Here is a 22926-nt window from a genome sequence, read left to right as displayed (position 1 = left end):
AGTTGACTTCGACTAACAAGCAACTCACTGATAAAGTGGAGGACTTGGAGTCGCGCTCTCGGCGTTGCAATCTCCGGGTCATCGGCATCCCCAAGCGAGCAGAAGGGAGCGATCCGTTTACGTTCATGTCACAATTTTTCCAGGACGTGCTCGGGTCAGAAATCTTTCCCACTCCCCCGCTGCTGGATAGAGCGCACCGTATTGGTTCCCCGTCTTCAGCTGACCGGGAGAATCAAAGGCCTAGAGTGATGATCGTGCGGTTTCACTACTTCAGCGATAAAGAAAAGGGTGTCCGGCGTGGGAATTGGAACCAGCTCTTCTATCAGAGTCCGTAAGGTCTTCATTTTTCCTGATTTCAACTCCAGCGTTGCTAAGAGGAGGGCGGCATTTACAGCTGTGAGAAACAGCCTGCATGAGAAGAATGTGAGATTCTCTCTTAAATTCCCCGCTTGCCTGCTGATAGACCTCGGCGATGGGACAGTCGAATTGAAACTTCTCAAAGAAGCACAGCGATGGTTTAACGAACGGTATTCAACTTCCTAGGTATTATGTAGAGATAAGTATGCAAAGGACACTATTTTATAAGCAGTTGTACTCTGATAATTGATAACTGTTAACCAAGTGAGTTTAGATAAATGTTTTCATGTTGCCTGAAATGACTGTTCTTTATGTTCAGGAGTGACTTCATACGACATAGACGGGAATAGATACGGTTTTTGAGCATCGGAGGTTCCAGAGTTTTGGTGTTCTGCCTCCATTGTTTGGGAATGGAGAGAAGAAATTGAGTGATGTTCAGGGTGGGGGGAGAGATGGTGGGTTTTTCCCCAATTATTTTATTTTTATTTTTTTCTCTGCTTGTTGCCTCCTCTCTTATATATTAACCTAACCTTATGGACAATACCAGAAGCTCAGTTAGATTCTTGAGTTGGAATGTGAAAGGACTGAATGGTCCCATTAAAAGATCCAAAGTTTTGGCACATTTGAAACTACAAATACCTGACGTTGTATTCCTCCAGGAAACTCATCTGCGCCTTAAGGATCAATGCAGACTCCAAACTCGCTGGACATCACACATTTTTCATTTGAACTTTGATTCCAGGTCTAGAGGAGTTGCCATTTTGATTAATAATTTTAGCCAGCACTTTTCTGACAATGTTATTTCTGATGTGAATGGACGATATGTAATTGTGAAAGGGAAAATTTCACAAACACCAATAGTTTTGGTAAATGTATATGCCCCAAACTTTGATAATGCTCTCTTTGCTCAGGATCTGTTGTCAAAGATCCCAGCTCTGAACACACATCTTTTGATATTTGGAGGAGATCTAAACTGTTATTGATCCTGATTTGGATAAATCAAGCACTGTTATGAAAGCTCCCTCTGCCATGTCAAAGATTTTTTTCTGAGTTTATGGTTCAAAATGGTTATATTGACCCATGGAGACACTTTAATCCCACTGAGAGGAAATACTCATTCTACTCGTATGTCCATCAGCCTTTCTCTCGTATAGATAGAATTTTTTTATCAATAATTCTCTAATTCCTCAGGTTGTAAACTCTGCTCCTTACTGTGGGAAACTTTGAAAGCCTTTTTAAGAGGACAGATAATTTCTTACTCCGCTTATGTTAATAAAGAATGGAAGAATAGGATAAAAAAGTTATCTAGGAGTATTCAAGCTTTAGATGACCAATATGCTCATAGCTCGACTCCTGAGCTACATAAACAAAGGCTTAATCTGCAGGCAGAATTCAATCGCTGCCAGTAGTAACTGTAGCAGAATTAAATTGCCATCAACCAATCTGTTCGTCCAGCGAACATTCAGTGCAAGTTCATATCAACTCTAGGAAAGAAATATTTCCGTGGCTACAGAAAATACTTTCTTACAGTATTAATGCATTAGAGCATGTAGAAGTGGGAAGTCGTGGCCTAATGGTTAGAGAGTCGGACGCGTAACTCAAAGGTTGCGGGTTCGAGTCTCGTACCCAGGGTCCTGGGCCTCGTTCACAGACATCTTGGCACCCAGTATGTTTGTTGGGTGAGGAGGGTCTGTGAATGTTTGTTAATCTAATGAATAATTGATTTGTTAAATCAAATGAAAAATGGTGTGTCTGTTTGGTCCAGATGCTACAGCCTCCTGTCCCATCAGCTTCTCAACCGAGCAGCTTCGCGATTTATTGCTCAAATTGCACACCCCAGTGGAGCATTAACCTCAGATCCTGTGGAGATTAATTCAACTTTTAAAAACTTTTTCTCTTTTCTGTATAAAACTGAAGCTTCTGGCCATTCAGAAGAAATGAACCAATTTCTTGGGCGTATTAACTTCCCTAGGGTTGATCCTCTTTTAGTGCCTGAACTTGATGGACCCATCACCTTAGAGGAGATCACCAAGTCAATTAATTCATTGCAATCTAAGAAATCCCCTGGCCCAGACGGGTTGCCTTCCGAATTTTATAAGAAATTTCATGTCAAACTGGCCCGCTTCTTTTGTCTGTATTTAAGGAAGCTTTTAGATCTAGGTATGTTGCCCCCAACACTGAGACAAGAATCTACAACTCTATTGCCTAAAGATGGGAAGGACCCAACATTATGTAACTCATACAGACCTATTAGCCTCCTCAATGTTGATGTTAAGATTTTAGCCAAGATTTTGGCCTCTCGTTTAGAGGCAGTACTTCCTAGTATTATCTCAGAGGAACAAACTGGATTCATTAAAGGACGATATTCATTCTCTAACCTTTGTACTCTTTTTAATATTTTATACTCAAGACAAAATAGTGTTTCCTTTGAGGTGATAATTTCGTTAGACGCCGAAAAGGCATTTGATAGGATAGAGTGGGTTTATCTGTTTAGAGTTCTGGAGGAGTTCGGTTTTGGGGAGGGATTGATATCATGGATACGTCTACTATATGCTGACCCACAAGCTTCAGTTTCTACTAACAGTGTTAACTCTGAGTAATTTTACCTTACCACGGGGTACACACCAGGGATGCCCCCTATCCCCATTACTTTTTGCCGTAGCTATTGAGCCCCTTTCAATAATGCTTAGAACACTTCCTGTATTTCAAGGTATAATCCGCAAGGGAATTGAACATAAATTAGCCTTATACGCTGACGACTTATTACTCTACTCTATGTATACCCCTTATTTTATTATTATTATTATTAATTCGTTTTTTGTATTTTGTATTTGTATTTTTTGTAAAAAAAAAAAAAATTTTTTTTTTTTTTTTTTTTTTTTTCTTCCAGATGTCATTGTGTTCTAAATGGGGATTGCTTTGTTGGGGCTGGGTAGGGTCGTATATGGTGGGTGGGGTGGTATAAAATGTAAATATGCAATTTGCAACATTAAAAATTCTATGGTAAAAAAAAAAAAGATATGCTGAGGAATTTAGATAAATGAGGAAGATTACTTACAAAGCAGTCTTTTGTGGAAGAAGTGATGGTTCTACCTTGGGGTGGAACGGTTCGCGGAAAAAAAATCGAACCGTACGGTTCTCCACACACGGTTTGGCACGCACTCAGACCGCGGTTCAACTTAAATCTGACAACGCATCTGTAATATGGTTTGCTATAAATAACATGTAAAACAAACAGAGTTCGGCTAATGTATGTTTCTGTTGATCTATACGCATTCTGGCTTCCCAATACATTACAACAACAGCGATGAGAAAAAGAAAAAAAAAAAGTGGACAAACCATTCACTCTTGTTCAATGCTTATACTGCTCATGCTGGAATATGAGCAGTCATTTAATCCAGTCATCGTGCTGATAGGTGAGACCTGAACAACACACATTGATATCTGTGTTTAAACTAAACTCATGTAAGCTTTGCCAGTTTAAACATTTAAGGGCCAAAAGACGAGAGCTCGCACACACAGTGAGAAGATTTGAGCGTGCGCTCGTCCGAAGCGCACAAACCCACAAACACGTGCCCCCTCAGATTTTTGAGCCAAGTGGATTTTGAATGCAGCTTCTAAAAGACAAAAAAATAGCAGATTAATATTTTTAATATTTGATACGATCACACCGGCGTTATTAGATCATTCAGTACATCGAACACATCACCAGCTGCTAAATTCAAATCTTCGTTTGCTGGCTGGCGCTGAGCCAGAGACAGACGCCTTTGTACATCGCTGCATTTTAACCAATCACACACCATCGTGTTGAGCTTACGAAACGCAATGAGCAATCAGAGGTGTTCAGATGAGTCATCGCTAAAATGCCGGTGTTTTCTTCACTCGCTCGCCAACTGAATACCTCTTTCTGGCAAATTCTCTCGTCAGAAACAACAAAGTGCAGACGTGTGTACGAATTTGTAAGTAAAATACTCATTTCACAGTGTAAACAGCTTCAGTGATTTTAATGGGAGTTTTTGAGAGTGCTTGAACTCTATCAAAAAACATTTTCACTGACTTCAGTTTAATGTAAATGCTCTTTGCTCTCTTTCTGTACAATGAAGGTGTTATGATTTTAGCCTAACTTACAATGTTTTTACTAAATTCACATTAAATACAAAGTTAGTCGTACTAAAAATATTTTATGGCATGACACCCTGTTACTTAAGTAAATAGACAGGTTTTTATGCATAGTTAATAGATTACATTATTAGGCTACTTTGACCATCGCCCATTATAGATCAACATAATCTATAAAGGTGGAAAATGCAACTATTTACATATATTTGAGAATCGAGATAGCCTATTTCAAGATTTAGTTAACACGTGTGGGATTTTTTCGAATAAAAAGGAAAAAAAAATAAAACAAGTGCTATTGTGGTTGCTGTGTGTCAAATGACCCTCATTTGTAGTATTGTGTTTGAATGGACAAATTCACACAATTATGTCAAAATGCCCGTCTTGGCAAGTATCCTATAGCAGACATAGACATCCTATAGCAGACAAATCATGTTCTGACGATTTGTGCTACCCGCTCAGATTGTGCTACCTCCCATTAAAAAGATAGGTAGCACAAATCGATAACGAAAAATGCTACCTATCAGATTGTGCTACCAGCATCTTATTCATGTGGTTTGAGGCTTTTTTTAATGTCTATCCCTACCCTAAACCTACCCGTCCACACTTATCCTTACCCTAAACTTACCCTTAAAACAATGCAAATATATTTTTGGTAGCACAATCTGATAGGTAGCATGTTTCGTCGGTACACCGGCTGAACATACTTAGTGTCTTAAAGTGACAGCACTTTCTTAATATTAATCAAACAGCAACAAAGAAATCACTCACTACTCTTGATTTAATAGCTTTTGTAACTTCAATAAAGATGAATCTTTAATTTATACAGTCAAATATGCAATGCTGTTTTACATTTCATTACTTTATTCAATTTGTGTACCTAAAAACTAATATTAGACCTACCTAAAAAAAAACCTGAAAATCACTGTTTATTTTATTTGTATCTTTACTCTATTGTATTTATTTGTGCTGTTGCTTGTAGTTAGATTATTCTTATTTTCTTTATTTTTATTTGACAGTATAGTTTTTCCCTAAACATAGCACATACCGAAACATGACTCTAAAACCGTGATTCAAACTGAACCGTGAGTAAGTTGAACCGTTTCACCCCTAGTTCTACCATACTTGTAACAAGGAGTTGAATTTACAGTTTTAGCTACATGGAGTTTACACAAGACTAGATAATGATCTGAGTTCCCTATCGATACTTCACTCAATACTGTCTGTTTAAGGTCTCCTTTTTCTCTGATGACTGAAGCCTTTTAATAACGCAGTGTAACTGCACGGCCATTGGTTCATGCAGTGTATTAAAACGAACCAATGGCTCGGTAGCGGAGCGGTAAAGCCCGCCAGAATGGGCGGGGTCATCTGGCTATACAAGCGGCATATCGCCATAGGATCCTCAGATTTCTTCTCCTTCAGCGACGACTAGTTCATCGCTGATCTATGAGACTCGAAGCCTCTCGCCGTAGAATCGCCTTCGCAGTGGATCAAGCTGAACCAGCGACCCTCTGCTCAGCTGATTCGCCGCTTCTCCGCCGCCTTCAGCATCGCAGCAGCAGCGGTCCCAGCTGATCCCCTGCCGCAATCCGGCGAGCCTAAAAGAGCTTATTTCTAGGTAAGTTCTAAAAGAGCAAAATTTCTAGCGATGTTGTTGCAAATGTCGCGCTGCGAGTGTGGCTCGTGCACGGAATCTTGCACGATGCAGAAGGGCAGTGAGTGCGTCGCCTGTCTGGGCAGCCCCCACGCAGAGACTGCACTTCACTAAGACGGAATGCTTTCGCCTAGAGCGTGAGTCTCGCTCTTCTCCACTCACGGACCGCCTTCATTGAAGGCAGCCCCGCTCTCTCGTTTCTCCTCTCTCAGCGAGCCTCGGAGAGAGAAACAGCGGAGTCTGGGAGCTAAGCAACCGGGTCTGAGCGATATCACGGCGACACAGAGCCTGCGTGCTCGCTCTCCCCGCTGCGCTTCGATCCGTGTCTTACACATGAAGATCAGCGCCCCTCTTTACATCAAGCGGCTCTATTTTCCTAGGTTGATCGAAGCGAAACACTGTCACTGACCGCTTCAAATTGGTGTGTGTGTCACTATGGCTGCGCTCACAGAGACGGGCTGCTTTTACAACAAAAGAAGTCTGCCCCGGTTCGTTCACGGAAGGCGGCCCCACCTCCCCGCTCTCATGTTTCTCTCCTCCCAGTTACCTCGGCGGAAGCAACGGCAAGCTCGCGGGTTGAGCGATCAGGCTTGAGCAAATCATGCTGGCACACATCATGCGTGCTTGATCTGCCAGTGTGTTTTACACGTGAGGATCAGTGCCCCTCGTTACACCGAGCGGCTTAATCCTCCTAGGCAGATCAAAGCAGAATGTTCGCAGCTTTGCATTTGTGTGGGCGTCGCTGAGCCCCGCCTCCCCCGCTCTTGTGTTTCTCTCCTCCCAGTTACTCGGAGGAAGAAATGGCGAACTCGCGGGGATGAGCGATCAGGCATGAGTGATTTAACGCCGGCAAGTCCCCGCATGCATCACTCTCCACGCAGCTCTTTGATCCGCCAGTGCGTTTATACGTGAGGATCGGAGCCTCTCGCCTGGGCCACGCCCATGCTGAGGCTGCGCTCGCTGAGACAGATCGCACTCGCTACGAGAGTTCATGTCTCTCTCTGCTTTGCTCGCGGCTCTTCTTCTTCAATGAAGTCGGCCCCGCTCCTCCCCTCGTCCGCCACGAGCGGATCTGAGAGAATGCGCTCAGCACTTTTGATCTGCCTGAGTGTTTACACATAAAGATCATCAGTACTCCTCTTCTAATGAGTGGTTTGATCTTTTTAGGCGGATTAAAAGGGAATGCTGTCTCTTATGATTATAGACCGCTTCAAATTGGCCGCGTCTGGGCCACGCCCACGCTGAGGCAGCGCGCACGGGGGCTGACTGCTCTCGCCATGAGAGAATTGAAGCATTTTTTGAAAGCATTTTCATAAGAGAGCAAAATTCCTCTTCTGAGTGTGGGGTCCCCATACGGCGACCAGCCGCTCTAATTAATCCAACCCCTTGTCACGCGGGCTGAGGCCTGGCAGGCCATCATTCAGATGAGTGCCAGACTGGGTTTTGGGGATAATAAAAAGGTTATTCACTGCAATTCACTCAAAGACCCCGCGATTTAGCGGCGTGGTTCCCCCCTCGGTTAGAGCAAGGTCCTGCGCTCCGAGGTGATGAATTTGCTGGCGATAGGAGCCGTAGAAACGGTTTCCCCAGCTCAAAGCGAGTCAGGCTTCCGCAGCCGCTATTTTCCTTGTCCCCAAATAGGATGGCAATGGTCGCCCATCCTTGATCTCAGGCACCTGAACCAAGCCCTCATGAAACGGCTGTTCAGGATGATTACATTGAAACAGATCCTCTCGCAAGTGTGCCCAGGGGACTAATTCTTTTCGCTGGATCTGAAAGACACCTACTTTCACATCCAGATAGCCCCCCACTGCAGACAATTCTTGAGATTCGCCTTCGAGGGAGTGGCATATCAAAACACGGTCCTTGCATATCAAAACACGGTCCTTGCCTTTGGACTGTCCCTAGCTCCTCGCACTTTTACTAAGTGCATGGATGCGGCTCTTTCCCCACTAAGACAGATGGGAATCCGCATTTTAAATTACCTCAATGACTGGCTCATTTTGGCCCAGTCGGAGGATGAGCTACTATTTCACAGATCCTTCCTCCTCAACCACTTAGAATGCCTGGGACTCAGGGTCAATTTTGCCAAAAGAGCGCGCTGTCCCCCAGCCAACGGATCTCGTTCCTAGAAACAGTTCTCGACTCAGCCGAATGAGGGCGGTAGTCACGCCAGAATGTGTACTTGGCTATTCAGCAGCTCGTGGCCTCATTCAAAGTTGGAGCCCCTGAATTCCGTCACATGCCTGGCGTCTCTGACAACTTCATGTCAAGGTGGACCGGGCCTGCGTAGCAGCTCTGGCCCCTTGGAAAGACTCGGTGGATGGAACGGGGCGTGCTCCAGAGAATGTTCTGCAGAAGGAAGGTGATCTAGACAGACGCTTCCAACACGGGTGTGCCGGGCAGGTTGAACCAGGGTGCAGACATGCTATATCAGAGCAACATCCCCTCAGAAGAGTGGATGCTCCACCCACATACGGTTCAGAGAATCTGGGAGATCTTCTTCGCCTCAGAAGACAACTCTCACGGCCCAATTTGCTTTTCGAAGGACAAGGATGCGTTGGCCCACGACTAGCCCAACCTCCTCCTTTACGTTTTTTCCCCCGATCGCCCTGATCCCACAGGTAATCAGGCGAATCAAGGAGCGGAAACACAAGGTTCTGCTGGTGGCCCCGCTCTGGTGGACCAAACACTGGTTCGCAGAGCTGTCTCAGCTGCTTATAGCAGCCCTCTGGCCCATTCCCCTTAGACGAGACCTCCTCTCTCAGGCGAACAGAACGATATGGCACCCCCAGCCCGAACTGTGGGTTCTGCACCTCTGGCCCCTCGATGGGAGCCTACGGACCTCCCCAAGAGCGTGCTAAGCACAATATCTCTGGCTAGAGCACCCTCTACAAGGCGGGCGCAGACCCAATCTCATGCGACATATCTCTGATATTGTCCTTCCTGCAGGAGCTGTGGGATAAGGGTCGTTCCCCTTCCACACTCAAGGTCTGTGTAGCAGCTATAGCAGCCTCACACGCTCCTATAGCTGGCCAGTCAGTGGGCAGGAACAACCTAGTTGTTCGCTTTTTGAAAGGATCTAGGAGGCTCAACCCGCCTCGCCCTGTCACCATCCCTGCATGGGACCTGCCCACGGTGTTGAGGGCTCTTAAGTGCCCTCCTTTCGAACCGCTACAGTCCATTTACCTTCGTCCCCTGACGCTTAAGACTGCTCTGCTACTAGCATTAGCATCGGTAAAGCGTATGGGAGATCTGCAGGTGCTATCAGTGAGCCCCACCTGCCTCGAATTCGGGCCCGACGACTCTAAGGTCGTCCTGAAACCAAGGCACGGTTATGTACCTAAAGTGCTCTCTACTCCATTTAGAGCACAGGTGATAACTCTATCGGCGCTTCCTCCTTCAGAGCAAGACCAAGAGTTGAACTTACTCTGTCCCGTCTGGGCTCTGAAAGTCTATGTTGAGCGTTCCGCCCCGTTCAGGCAGTCGGATCAGCTAATTGTATGCTTCAGTGGCCGCACCAAGGGTTGTCCGGTTACGAAGCAGAGACTTTACAAATGGATAATTGACGCTATTATGCTAGCATACTCTTCTCTGGGGCTTCAATGCCCCATGGGAGTAAGAGCCCACTCAACTAGAGGCGTTGCCTCTTCCTGGGCCTGGTCTAGTGGTGTGTCCATTGCAGAAATTTGTGTGGCGGCCGGCTGGGCCTCGCCGTCCACATTTGCCAGATTCTATAGTCTGGACATCTCGGCCTTACCGGCGCGGGTCCTTTCTGCAAAGCAGGGCACTCTGTCGTATGACAACCAGTGCTTGGCGTTTGCCTCCATGTACGCTCTTGTCCCTCAGTGAGTTCCGAGGCTGTACTGAATTATTTCGGGACGATGATACAAGGCTGGGCCGACCTCTCTGAGTTAGCCCTACTGCCTTTTGTGGGGCTTCCCTGCAAAATACTTGGTCCCTCTGGGCCTAACTTGCTTAAGGCAAGTTCAAGTATTAGTCGTTCCTCTAGCATAACACGGCGAGATTGTACTGGTTCCCCAAAGCGTCTTAAACAGACGCAGTACGAGTGAAGTATAAATAGGAAACGTACTCTGTTACTAACGTAACCTCGGTTCCCTGAGATACGGAACAAGTACTGCGTACTTTGCCGTGCTATGTAGCTGCACGACTCAGTCGTCGCTTCAGTCGAAGTAACCTATGGCGATGTACCGCTTATATAGCCAGATGACCCCGCCCATTCTGGCTTGGTTCGTGCAGTGTATTAAAATGAACCAATGGCTCGCCAGCATGCAGTTACAATGCGTTATTAAAAGGCTTCAGTCATCGGAGAAAAATTAGTTTTTCCCCAAATAGTGGGGAAAAGTTTTTCCCCTTAAACAAACGCAGTACTCGTTCCGTCGTACTCGGTTACTAACGTAACCTCGGTTCCCTGAGATACGGAACAAGTACTGCGTACTTTGCCGTGCTATGTAGCTGCACGACTCAGTCGTCGCTTCAGTCGAAGTAACCTATGGCGATGTACCGCTTATATAGCCAGATGACCCCGCCCATTCTGGCTTGGTTCGTGCAGTGTATTAAAATGAACCAATGGCTCGCCAGCATGCAGTTACACTGCGTTATTAAAAGGCTTCAGTCATCGGAGAAAAATGAGTTTTTCCCCAAATAGTGGGGAAAAGTTTTTCCCCTTAAACAAACGCAGTACTCGTTCCGTATCGCAGGGAACCGAGGTTACGTTAGTAACCGAGTACGATATCATTGCTTTGCTGCAGAATTTCAACACCATTAACATCAATTCCATGTGACCGTATTAAATCTAGAGTATGATTTCCACAATGAGTGGGCCCTGACACGTGTTGTCTAACCCCAATAGAGTTCAGAATGTCTATAAATGCTGATCCCAATGCATCTTTTTCATTATCAACATGGATATTATAATCACCTACAATTAAGACTTTATCTGCAGCCAGCACTAACTCCGATATAAAATCAGCAAAGTCTGTATGGTGCCCTGGTGGCCTGTATACACTACCCAGTACAAACATCACGGGATTTATCATTAACACTTGTTTCTCTGGATAATGTTATATGAAGCACCATTACTTCAAACGAATTATACTTGAAGCCTGTCCTCTGAGAAATACTGAAAATATTGCTATAAATTGTAGCAACACCTCCCCCTTCACCTTTTGGAAAGTGGCTCATGTTTATAACCGTAATCTTGGGGGGTAGACTCATTTAAAATAATGTAATCATCTGGTTTTAGCCAGGTTTCTGTCAAACAGAGCACATCTAAGTTATGATCAGTGAACAAGAAGCGCTTTCGTAGGAAGGGACCTGATAAGCCATGCTTTATCATTTGTTTCTCTGTATTATATACATTTTTTATTTATGGAACATTGTGGAACAGTGATGACAGTCTGCTATGTATCTCATCACCCCAGTAAGCAGGGAGGGGGGACCAGAGCGTATTACAGTGTCTAACATCGTACTTGCAAGTGCACACATCTCTTAGCATTATTTGCAAATTATTGCCATTATGGCGAAGTCGAACATCATTAGTGCTGATGTGGATAACAATCTTACTGAATTTATGTTTAGCATTAGCCAGCACTTTTAAATTTGCCAAGATGTCAGGCGCTCTGGCTCCCGGTAAACATTTGGACTATGGGACTATGGTGGCTGGTGTCTCTTTTCACGTTCCGTACAATAAAATCGCCAATAACTAGAGCACTTTCATCAGGTTTCTCAGTGGGTGCGTCACTGAGTGGGGAGAACCTTTTTGATGTTTTGATCGGAACGGAAGAGCAGTGTTTTGTCCTGCGACTATGCTGTCTCACAGTCACCCAGTCGCCCTGCTGCATGGGCTCTACAACCGGAATGAACAATGTACAAGATTCCCTGAGCTAGTCGCATCCAAAGCCGTATCTAAGGCCCTCACATTCTTACTATCCTCAATTAAAGTTTGGATGCGTGTCTCTAAAATTCTAAAATCTTCTCTGTCAGCCTAGCTATTTCCCTGCATTTATCACGTGAATCCCTCATTGCTAACAGAAAGAGATAAAATATACATGTGGCAAGCGGTGCAAATAACAATAGCAGTAGAAGAAGCCATTACTCACCGTGATTGTTGAATGATTTCAACTTACCACTGTTGTTTGAACTCGTGAAAAACGGAGCTGGGGGGAAAGAAACGGAGCGAGGGGAAAAAAGAAAACGGAACTTTAGTAGTACAGTCATGGCCAAAAGTTTTGGCAGTGGCATAAATGTTGTGTTTTTCAAAGTTTGCTGCTTAAGCTGTTGTGGTGTTCATTCACATTGTTTCTAGATTATTGTGTAGAGTGATCAGATGCATTTTAAATAATTGCTAAAAGCTTCATTGGCCAAAAAAATGAACTTTTCACAAAAAAAAAAAGTTTTGATCCTGACACAAAATGACCAGCTAACATTAATTGACTAATCATATCAGCAGCACATGTGAAAGTGTGAATGAAAACTATTCAGGTTAAAATCACTATCGTACTAATTAGATTTTAAGAGCAGACTGATTGCTATAAAAGGAGGGAAGAAGTGCTTCCAATTATTGTGTTCTTGTTAGCAATGTTTACCTCCAAAGAAACACGTGCAGCCATCATCGCTTTGCATCAAAATGGCCTCACATGCAAGGAAATTGCTACAAAGAATATTGACCCTTAAAGAACCATTTACCGGATCATCATGAACTTCAAGGAGAGAGGTTCGACTGCAGTGAAGAAGTCTTCACGACGTCCCAGAGTGTCCAGCAAGCGCCAGGACCGTCTCCTCCTGAGAAGTCAGCTACGAAATCGTGTCACCAGCAGTGCAGAGCTTGCTCAGGAATGGCAGTTGGTTGGTGTGAGTGCATCTGCACGCGCAGTGAGGCCAAGACTTTTGGACAACGGCCTGGTGTCAAGAAGGGCAGCAAAGAAGCCACTTCTCTCCAAGAAAAAGGGCTAGGACAGACTGAAATTCTGCCGGAAGTACAAGGATTGGACAGCAGAAGACTGGTCCAAAGTTATTTTCTCAGATGAAGCTCCCTTCTGATTGTTTGGGACATCTGGAAAATCGATTGTTCGGAGAAGAAAAGGTGAACGCTACCATGAGTCCTGTGTTGTGCCAACAGTGAAGCATCCTGAGACCATCCATGTGTGGGGTTGCTTTGCAACCAAGGGAGTGGGCTCTCTCATAATTCTGCCCAAAAACACTACATTGAATAAAGGATGGTATCAAAACTTCCTACAAGAGCGACTACTTCCAACGATCCATGAGCAATTTGCAGAGCACTAATTCCGAGTATGGGTCACCATACTTGGCCACATGTCACGTCACTTATAAAGTCACTTATGTCACAAAGCAAGAGTGATAAAGAAGTGGCTCGAAGATCATTACATTGAAATTTTGGATCCGTGGCCAGGCATCTCCCCGGATCTCAATCCCATAGAGAACCTGTGGTCAGTCCTCAAAAGGCGAGTGGACAAGCAGAAGCCCACAACTCCGACAACTAATAAGGCAAGAATAGATCACAATCAGTCAGAATTTGGCCCAGAAGCTAATATCCAGCATGCCAGAGCGAATTGCAGAGGTTATGAACAAGGGTCAACGCTGTAAATATTGACTCAATATATTTTTTTGCCAATAAAAGCCTTAAAACTTATTATATGCTTATCATTGTTTTTCAGTATACCATAGAAACATGTGGAAAAATAATCTACAAATACTGAAGCAGCAAACTTTGCAAAATACAAAATTTATGTCACTGCCAAAACTTTTGGCCATGACTGTAGACGCGAATAGAAATGCGAATGGCAAGCTAACCGGCTAACGGAATGCTAATGCGCTGCACTCGTGGTTTTAGATTAAAAGCAAACGATCAAATTAGTCGGATTAGTTTGATGAATAATATCAGAAATATGGTGGGAATTAAGTTATATTTTATCACTTTAAACAACAGAGAGTGATAGATAGAGATTCAACAGAAAAGCGAAGCTACACGGAGCTACAATCGCAAACCACTCAGCAGAGTGGCAGACAGGAACCAGAAGTAGTATTTGATAAAAATATGATTTTCTCAGTTTTTTGCTCAAATGTTGCTTTTTTTTTATGAAACTTACCTACATTCAAGTGTTGATTAAAATAAAGAATGCTTGAAGCTAGAATAAAACAAATTTTGTTATTTATTTTTGTTTATTTTATTTTTAAGTAAAGGCTCTGTTCTTTATTTCGATGTATTGCATGTTCCGATATCCATACAACAAAATATTCTGGGGGGCCATGAAAATTATCAAAAAGGCTAGTGGTGGCTGGCAATTTTTTTATTTTTTTTTAAACACTCGAGGGGAAAGAGTTAAAAAAAATATATATATATTTTTTAAAGTGTTACCAGATATTTTAAATGGGTAACGATACCACCCATTATGCAGGGACAGCTGCTGCCTGTGCATATTTGAGTAAGTGCTCTGTGAAGAGTATCAAAGGTTTCTATTTGTAAAGTGTTTGCAGCATTGAGAATTGTACCCAATCACAGACATGTCTGTTGAGCATGTGAACAAAATGACCAGTCAGATGTGTTCAAGTTAGTGAGATACCACTTGAAATGCAGGAGTTTTATTCAGCATGCTTTAAAGCTCTGTATGCTCATGCATTTTTTCATTATAACCAAAAAAAAATGTAAAGATGTTGTAAATAATAAATTCATTGTGCACTGATCTTCACTGATTATAACAAGAATTTTCGCAATAGTGCGAAATATTTAAATTCGGAACTGAATCTGAAATTGTGATGGTTGTTACAGTGATAACCATAGAAATAGATAGGACAAAAAAAAATTTTAAATGTCAAAATTGATCTTGGAGTGCCGACTAATAGACTTGCCACTTGTTGAATATAATGTTTGTTTGTTTTTTGTTGTTAATTTTATTACTAACTTTTCATTTGACCTTTTTAAAGCAATGTTTATTTAATTAAAAAAATTTGAAGGCTACATGCTGTTTAATGTATTATTTTTTTATTAGTAGTCGTAGTATTATTAGCATTAATAATAAACTAAACTTGTTTGTTTGTTCTCTTTTTTTTTTTTTTTTTCAAATAATTAAATAGTTCCAGTAGTTTTTGCTATGGTACCAAGTGAATTTTTACTGGTTTACTGGTACATTTGTAGTATTGTGCTAATTTCAAATTGTGAATTCATTTTTGCAGACCTGCCAATCTGTTGCATTTTGCGTAGCAAGTACACATTTTGACCTCAAAGAATGCTGGTACGATTTATCACTCTAAACTACGCAAAAACCTGACGATGCGTCTGTCCACGCGCAGAACTCAAAACAAGCAACAGAAAAAGATGAAGAGTTCAAACAATCAGTGTTTTTGTTTTTTTCTTTCGGTTTTGTGTTTAAATAATTTCAGTGCATTTTATTTCTCTCCAAACTGGCTGTTTGTGTGTCCGTGAGTTTGTGGACTGAGATGAGGACATGCCTCCCCAGTCCCCGCTTATAACATGCATCTGAAAAAGCATCTTCCCTTGTAATGACTTGTAATGCGAAGCATTTCTAATCCTGTTGTCAAACAAAAGAGAACATTATAACATGCTTTTACTCTACAACATCAGACAAATGTTTGAAATAACTTCCTTTTATGAACTGATGTGGCTTCTTATCTCAGAATGATGCAGAAATATATATTCTCTGCTGTAATACAGGCTATGTTGATTAACAGTGGATTATAAATATACTTGATTATGATGAAAATCCCGAGGTGGTTTTAAGAACCAGATAAACTATACATTGTCGCAGTAGAGTATTTATTGTTTTAATGTTCTTTTTGAATGTCATCATTCAAATCTTCTTTTATTCAGTTACAGTGATAGGATCCTTTTGTCCATATTAGGGATTTCCTGGAGCATCATGAGTTTCTGCGTGAGGGCGCCCTCAGGCATCCAGTATGAATTAAACAGACATTACATGTGTTTATAGCGCATAATAATGGCTAATCCGTAAAAATAATACTTCTCTCTAATGAAATTTGAAGTAAACACATGATAATCCTTGTTTTTCTACAGTGTACAGAAGTGTACTGGAGGTTTTTTTTGTTTGTTTGTTTTTTTTATAGTATTTTAAACCGCAAAAAAAGAATCTTGATGTTCCAAACCATCAGAACCAAACCGAAAAACGTGGTTAAAAACAAGGTATTTATTGAACTGTGTTTATGCTAAAGTACTGTATAACTGGAATATCACAAACTGAGTACAGACCCGGAGTATTAACCTATGAAAAATATTTAACATTAAATATTGCACTTTGCACATTGTGCAATTACGATTTTGACGTTAGCCATCAAGGAACTTCAGGTAATAATGTATCTATCTAGGAACCCCCACCACCGGTCATGCTGATGGTACTCAAAAAAAAAAATTCCAAGGTTGGCAGGTCTGTTTTTTTCAATTTGAACCTGTAATTGTTACGCTTAATTTGTTTTTCACTATGAAATATGGTCTGACAAATCTACAGAGAAGTCTGAAAATTTGAGTCTGGAAATGTTTGTCATTTTGAAATGGAAAATGTGAAGGAACCCTATTGTTTTCCTTAAGATTATTAGTGCCCAAGCACTGAAAGTAGTGATGAGAAAAAATTGCGTTACCACAGTGGGTGTTACATACAATACCAGAATGGAGCCACATAGTTACAGGGAAATAAAATACTTTATAAATTTAAATGAACCGTTGTGTATTTATTGAATTTAAATATTTTTATTATATAATTTTGGTTAAAAAAAAAAAGGTTATTTTTCCAGACATTATACATTTTCCAGATGTAAAAAAAAAGTGCTCTCTGCTTATCTCTGTGCCTGTATGTCATTTTTTGGGGCTAAAAGATGTTTTCCCATGACACTATTTGAGCTATCCAGCTGTAATGTTCCTATCATACTGTGGGTTGGAGTTAAGCCCTTTCTCTTTCATCAGCAAGGGGGATAATAGGATTCTGTGTCGCTCCTCATATTTGATATTCCAAAGTTTTGTATTGTCACTCCATGACAGAACTGAGAAATGCCTACCTTAGAATCTATCACTGTCCCTGTGGTAGACTTATAATTTACTAACATTAGTAAGTGCTGCAGTTTTATGACTCTTCAACTGTTTGTTTTCTGTACAGATGTATCTTGTCATCTTTCCAGAGGGAACCCGCTACAACCCTGAGTTCCAGAAAGTTATCAATGACAGTCAGGCTTTTGCTGCTAAAGAAGGTATTGTTTCCCCTCTATAAAGCCACCCTTCAGATCTGTACTTATTGTTGTTGTTATTATTATTATTATTATACAGATCTGTCCATATTGTGTCATACATCTGAGTGCAACAGGTTATTGGAGAAAATGGCTGAGAGTTTTTTAATGGAAGATTTTTACGCATTACATTTTACGTTGTTGATTGGATTTTGAGATGTGAGCAATGAACTCAAAAGTAAAGTCAGATAAATGCAAGCTTGCAGGAGCAGACTATTGGAGAAGTCCTGCATATGTCACCAGATAGAAGTAATTTCACAAGAAGATTCAGTTATGACATTTTTAATATGCGTTTGCAAGGTCAAAATGAAAAAATTAAATGCAAGTAATATGAATTTAGAAAATCAAGTGAATTTTCATTTCATGTGGACTTTAAAGGATCAATTCACCAAAAAATTTAAATCAGTCATTAGTTATTTAACATTGTGTGTTTCTTTGTTTTTTATGGTGTTATTCAATGATAATCAGTCATTATACTGTATGACTTGGAATATAGCGGGAAAAGACTAGTGATCGACCAATATTGATTTTTTTATAACCGATACGATACCAGTTATTTGCGTGTTTATGTGCCCGATAACCGATATGCAGAACCGATTTTTTTTTCTGTTATACTTCTGTTTTTGACAGTGATTACAACACCACTGAACTGAACAAACCATTTTATTTATAACAATCACTCCCTCCTTGCATAGAAAACAAAACAAATCTTATTTATACACCAAAAATAGAGGGGTCTGAAAGTGCAAAAAAAAGAAGACAGGCAAGGACTGCACATTTCACCTCCTCCACTTTTCCAAACCGTCTGGTGAGACTCTCCAGCATCTCCTGTCTCATTGTTTTAATCCCATGAGAGGAGGGACTCTTGGCTGCTGAGCAACATCTTCAGAACTTTGACAGATTGGATGATGGATGATGCTGAACTTTCGTAGTGGCTCATCTCAAGAGTGACCTCTTCCACTGGAGAAAGGGTGTTAATAAGATTACTGACAATATTCCACTGCTCAGCACTCAGGCTAGTGAACCCACCATGCTCACTAGCATATATGTTCAAAGCCCTTTTTGCATGTGCAAGGTGGAATTCCATCAGGTTGGCACAGCCTGAATGATGGAATGTGCAGGTAGCCCAAGGTCCTGCTTGGCTCACTGCTAAACGCTGTTTGGCTGGTAATGAATGATTAAAATGGGTAGCACAGCTTCTCAGCACTGACAGAATATTATGGACAGCTCTTTGTGAGTTGAGGCCGTCGTTGACAACAAGCTGTAATACGTGGGCACTGTCGCTCATGTCAGGCAGTTCATCCATTCTAATACCTTTAACAATGTTAGCACCACTGTCCTGTGAACAAGAACCACTCTGTCTTTGTCAATTTCCCATTCTTCCAGCATTCCAAAGAACATCTCACTAATGTACTCCCCAGTGTGTGATCTAATCATTGCTTTTGTGTTTAGAATTACTTGTCTGCGAATCCACTGGTCATCAATGAAATGGCATGTGATACTCACTTGGGATTCAGTTGCATTTCAGCCTGAGGAACAGTGTCTCTTGTGCGGATTGTGCTTTCAACATTTTATTATCAAACATGTCAACAGTAAAGACGGCATCTTACAACAATCACCGATTGAGCTGATTCTGACGTTAAGTTTGGGTTTTAGGGAGGAACAAATGTGCACCGCTGTGAAGGGAAAGAAGTTGAGCAATACGAAACGCAGCTAGTTATTATTAGCTTTACCTCATGTCTTCTTTTGTATAATCCTTAGAAGCCAAAATCGAAATAAAAAAATAAAATTAGCTTAAAACCGCCACAGGCCTAAAGTGTAAGCAGATGTTTGAATGTTTAGTTCTCTCTTCTATCATAATTAAACAGGGCTTTCATGTTGCGCGTGCTGAAGCTCCTCCGCGTGGGCGCGATCTCGCTTCTGAATTGTGAATAGCAAAAATGCATCATAGACAAATGTTTGAAAAACAGCTGGTGACTCTGGTGAGATAGAATTAGCAAGATAATGTATATATAGCAATAATAAATATGTGTGTTTTATTAATTTCTAATAAGTTTTATTAAGTTTTATTCGTTTTATTAACCGATAGCAGAACCGTTAACGTCAGAGCTTATCGATACTCCGGTCTTTCATAATTTAGCCCCGGGACCGATTAAATACCGGGTTTCGGTACCCATCCCTAGTTGTACCAGACCAGCAGTCTGTGGTAAAAGCCAAGTTATAATCTGCTTTATCAGGTTTTAGCAGTGCTTTAACATTCTCAATGATACTATTGTGAATACTGGAGAACACCTCTGTTAGGTAGAACTTCTCACTTTTATCTTGTTTATCTTGGTTCTGCAGTAGCCATGAGTCTCTGGAAGCCTTTATTTGCAACCAAAGTTGAAAGGCCAAATGTCTGTAATCATCCTGTCTAGTTTTTTTTTAGTCTTCCACTTTGTCTGCTTATCAAACATCATAGGAAGAGAAGCTTGAATGTGGCTTGATGTACCAGTATTTTCCTCTCCAGCATCCTTTTTTTTCTTTGCCTCTTCAAAGATAGTTGAGTGATGTATATCTTTAGGTGGGTCCACAGGTTGGAGGTATTTTTTGTTGTTTTAGATTTTGACCCCATTTGGCATTCTTTGCAAACTGCCAGTCCTGGCAATGACTGAGTGAAGTAAGTCCATACTTCACTTTGTTTTTTGTTTTCTCCTTTCAGTCATCTTTTAAAAAAAGTGTTGAAAATTAGCAGTCTTTCATGTTAAATTTAGTCTTCATATTACAACAATGAAAATATTTTATGAATAAAAAGCATCAGCAGCAACACTAATATTAACAATAAGCAAAATATATGTAGAGTGTCTAATATTTTCAAATGGAAAAAATAAATTAAAGACAGGAGTCATATCAACTTTGCAGAAATATAATACTTTATTTTAAACTAGTTTTAGTAGGTTTATAAGCAGTTTAATAGGCTAAAGAGTGAAGAATAATTCGCTGGATAATGTTAATTAATTGAATAATATTCTCTGGAATATAACAAACAAAACATTGTATTTTATTGCATTTCTCAACTGAATTATTAATAATGTTTTTGTCGTTCTAGATTATGAAATGCCTGCTGACAAAGCTCTGTTTGTCAATGCATTTACACAGAACTATACTCAAACTGCGATCGCTCACGGTGATAATAAATAATTAATTTCCATAGAGTTGTATTTATTTAGATGTGTATTAGTGAAATAATGGTTATATAGTAAATGTTTGTATAATTACCGTGTTTTAAACAAGTGAATCTTGTTAAAAGTTACATGCAGTGTCCGTGCTGGAGCATTTCCTGAACATCAGCCCAATGAGTGAAGAGCAATATGAAAGTGACTTCACGAGACTAATGAGCATATAGACAAGAGAGAGAGAATTAAATTCAGTGCTTTTATTTCCAACATGCACTCATTCTTGACTGTATATAATTAATTTAGGCAAAGTTACGTCTTTATTGGGACAGGACTTGACGGATTATCTTACGTGACTCCGTGATTTCGTCTCTATTTCTTAGAGCCAAGCATAAACTACATATCAGGCATTTATATTACAGCAAAGCAAGTAATATACTTTACCTGTGCACGCCGTTGACTCCTCTCCCCTCAGACGCACTGCAATGGCGATCCTGCGCGCAATTCTCAAAACACCCACAAGATGGCGGTGTTTATCAGTAAATCCGATATGACAAAACCGATATCCGATAAATATTGGGAAAAAATATTGGTAAATCGATATATCGGTCGATCTCTAAACAACCAAACACGTTTTACACAAAATTAATTTTGTATATTTGAAAACATTATTTGACATACTCATAGAACTTAAGTTTTGAATTCAAAGTTGGTCAGTTGTGTGATTTGTGGGTGGGAGGATGGTATTTATGTGCACGCTCTGGTTTTTGTGTTTTTGCAGTGTTGAGTTTTTTATCTAATTACAGGCATGTTGAAAGCAATGACTAATCAGAAATATTTACTGTAGTTTAGTTAGAATGAGCTCAATATCTTGCCACAAGGTTACTGACTGCATTCTACACACTCACATATCCTCTCATTATAACAAAGATAGTGTGGACACAATATAAATAAGAGTTCCCTATCAAAACTGTTTCTCACGTTGAGTTTATGATGCTTGGGGCAAAATCTGTTTTCCTCCTAATACTGAAGCCTGATTTGTTCAAGTTTGTGCAGCTGCACAAACCTATGGCATTTCAGCCCACCAAAACAGACGGGCCGACTGCCTATTGTTATGACCCCTGGTTCAAAGGGAAGCAACAAAACCAGGGACACACGCAAACACATTTAGGCTGAAAGGAGAAGAGCTTTATTAATACAAAATTAACTCTATAATAAAACAAAACAAAAGCAACAATAATATTTCTGTAAACGTGAGCAGCAGCAGTGTGTAATACAGGGTGCCTGTTAGAGCTGTGTTCAAAATATTGATACGACGATGTATCGTCACAGAGATTTGACGATACGAGCATCGATACAGCTGGCCCTGTATCGATATTGTGGCACGTGTGCAGCAGTGGACCGCGCTTAATTTGTTTAAAATTTTACAACGTTTAAAATTTAGTGGAAAAGTGCGAGGTTTCTAAAAATGAATGAGTAGAGCATATATAGGCTACAACAAGGTTTAATCTGGCCGCAGAGGAACACAACTGGCTCCTTGTTGAAAAAGATAATGTAGCTCTTGAGCGATTAAGCTATTTAGTTGATAAAAACTGTGGGGCATCGCTAAAAAGTTAGTTCCTTAATGTCTGAGTGCGGCCGCAACGTGATCTGTGTGTGTGACTGAACTTAACATCAAACTGCTTCTGTTTCACACAAATGCTGGCACAGACGTGCACGTTCGGCTAGAGTCGCTTTGAACTCGTGCATCTTCGGAAGCGGAGCTGTGCAGAAAGTCCTGCCGCGCGCACCTAAGCGAACTTGCAGACGCGTCGAGTAAATCAGCCTTGTGTGCGTTAGATACAGTGAAGACAGCGCGTTAGTTTAGAACTCTTCTAATTTTTTTTTTAAATCGTAGAGAGTGTGTTAATTTGTGCAATGATAACCTACCAGCAATGTAAATGATTTTTTTTATATATATTAGAATGAGTACATTACAATATAAATGTATTAGAACAAGTACATTATTATTTATGGGCTTAAAAACAAGATGCAAACAATCAGAATATTGTACCTGGTGGGGAGTGCACAATGTAAACATGAAACATATGCAATTACCTATATTGTACTGTGGTACAGTTATGGAGGCCCTTCATAATGCAGAGGTCAACTGCCTGCTCTGCCAATAGTTAGAAATGGCACTATAGTAAGCAGTGTGAGGTGAAATTCAGTGCAGTCATGTACCGTGATACGTATCGTATCGTGGCCTCTGTATCGTGATACGTATCGTATCGTGACTTTGCTGGTGATACACAGCCCGTTCACCAAACCCATCTTGAGTGTTTGCTGCTAAAAAGCTCATTTTTTAGTTTCATC

At 41.0% G+C, this 22926-nt stretch overlaps 1 protein-coding gene across 2 annotated transcripts in view; it reads left to right on the top strand.

The window, feature by feature from the left end:
* Positions 1 to 22926, top strand: part of agpat5 (1-acylglycerol-3-phosphate O-acyltransferase 5 (lysophosphatidic acid acyltransferase, epsilon)) — a 53389-nt gene that overhangs the window by 21294 nt on the left and 9169 nt on the right. For both annotated transcript variants that reach the window (XM_016566257.1, XM_016566256.1), the window contains exon 5: positions 17290 to 17380. In XM_016566257.1, coding sequence (XP_016421743.1) covers positions 17290 to 17380 — 91 coding nt within the window. The remainder of the gene's footprint in view (positions 1 to 17289; positions 17381 to 22926) is intronic.

This window comes from Sinocyclocheilus rhinocerous, unplaced genomic scaffold, assembly GCF_001515625.1.
Source record: "Sinocyclocheilus rhinocerous isolate Xijiao unplaced genomic scaffold, SAMN03320098_v1.1 scaffold512, whole genome shotgun sequence".
Classification (NCBI taxonomy): domain Eukaryota; kingdom Metazoa; phylum Chordata; class Actinopteri; order Cypriniformes; family Cyprinidae; genus Sinocyclocheilus; species Sinocyclocheilus rhinocerous.
This window is presented reverse-complemented; position numbering and strand designations above follow the sequence as displayed.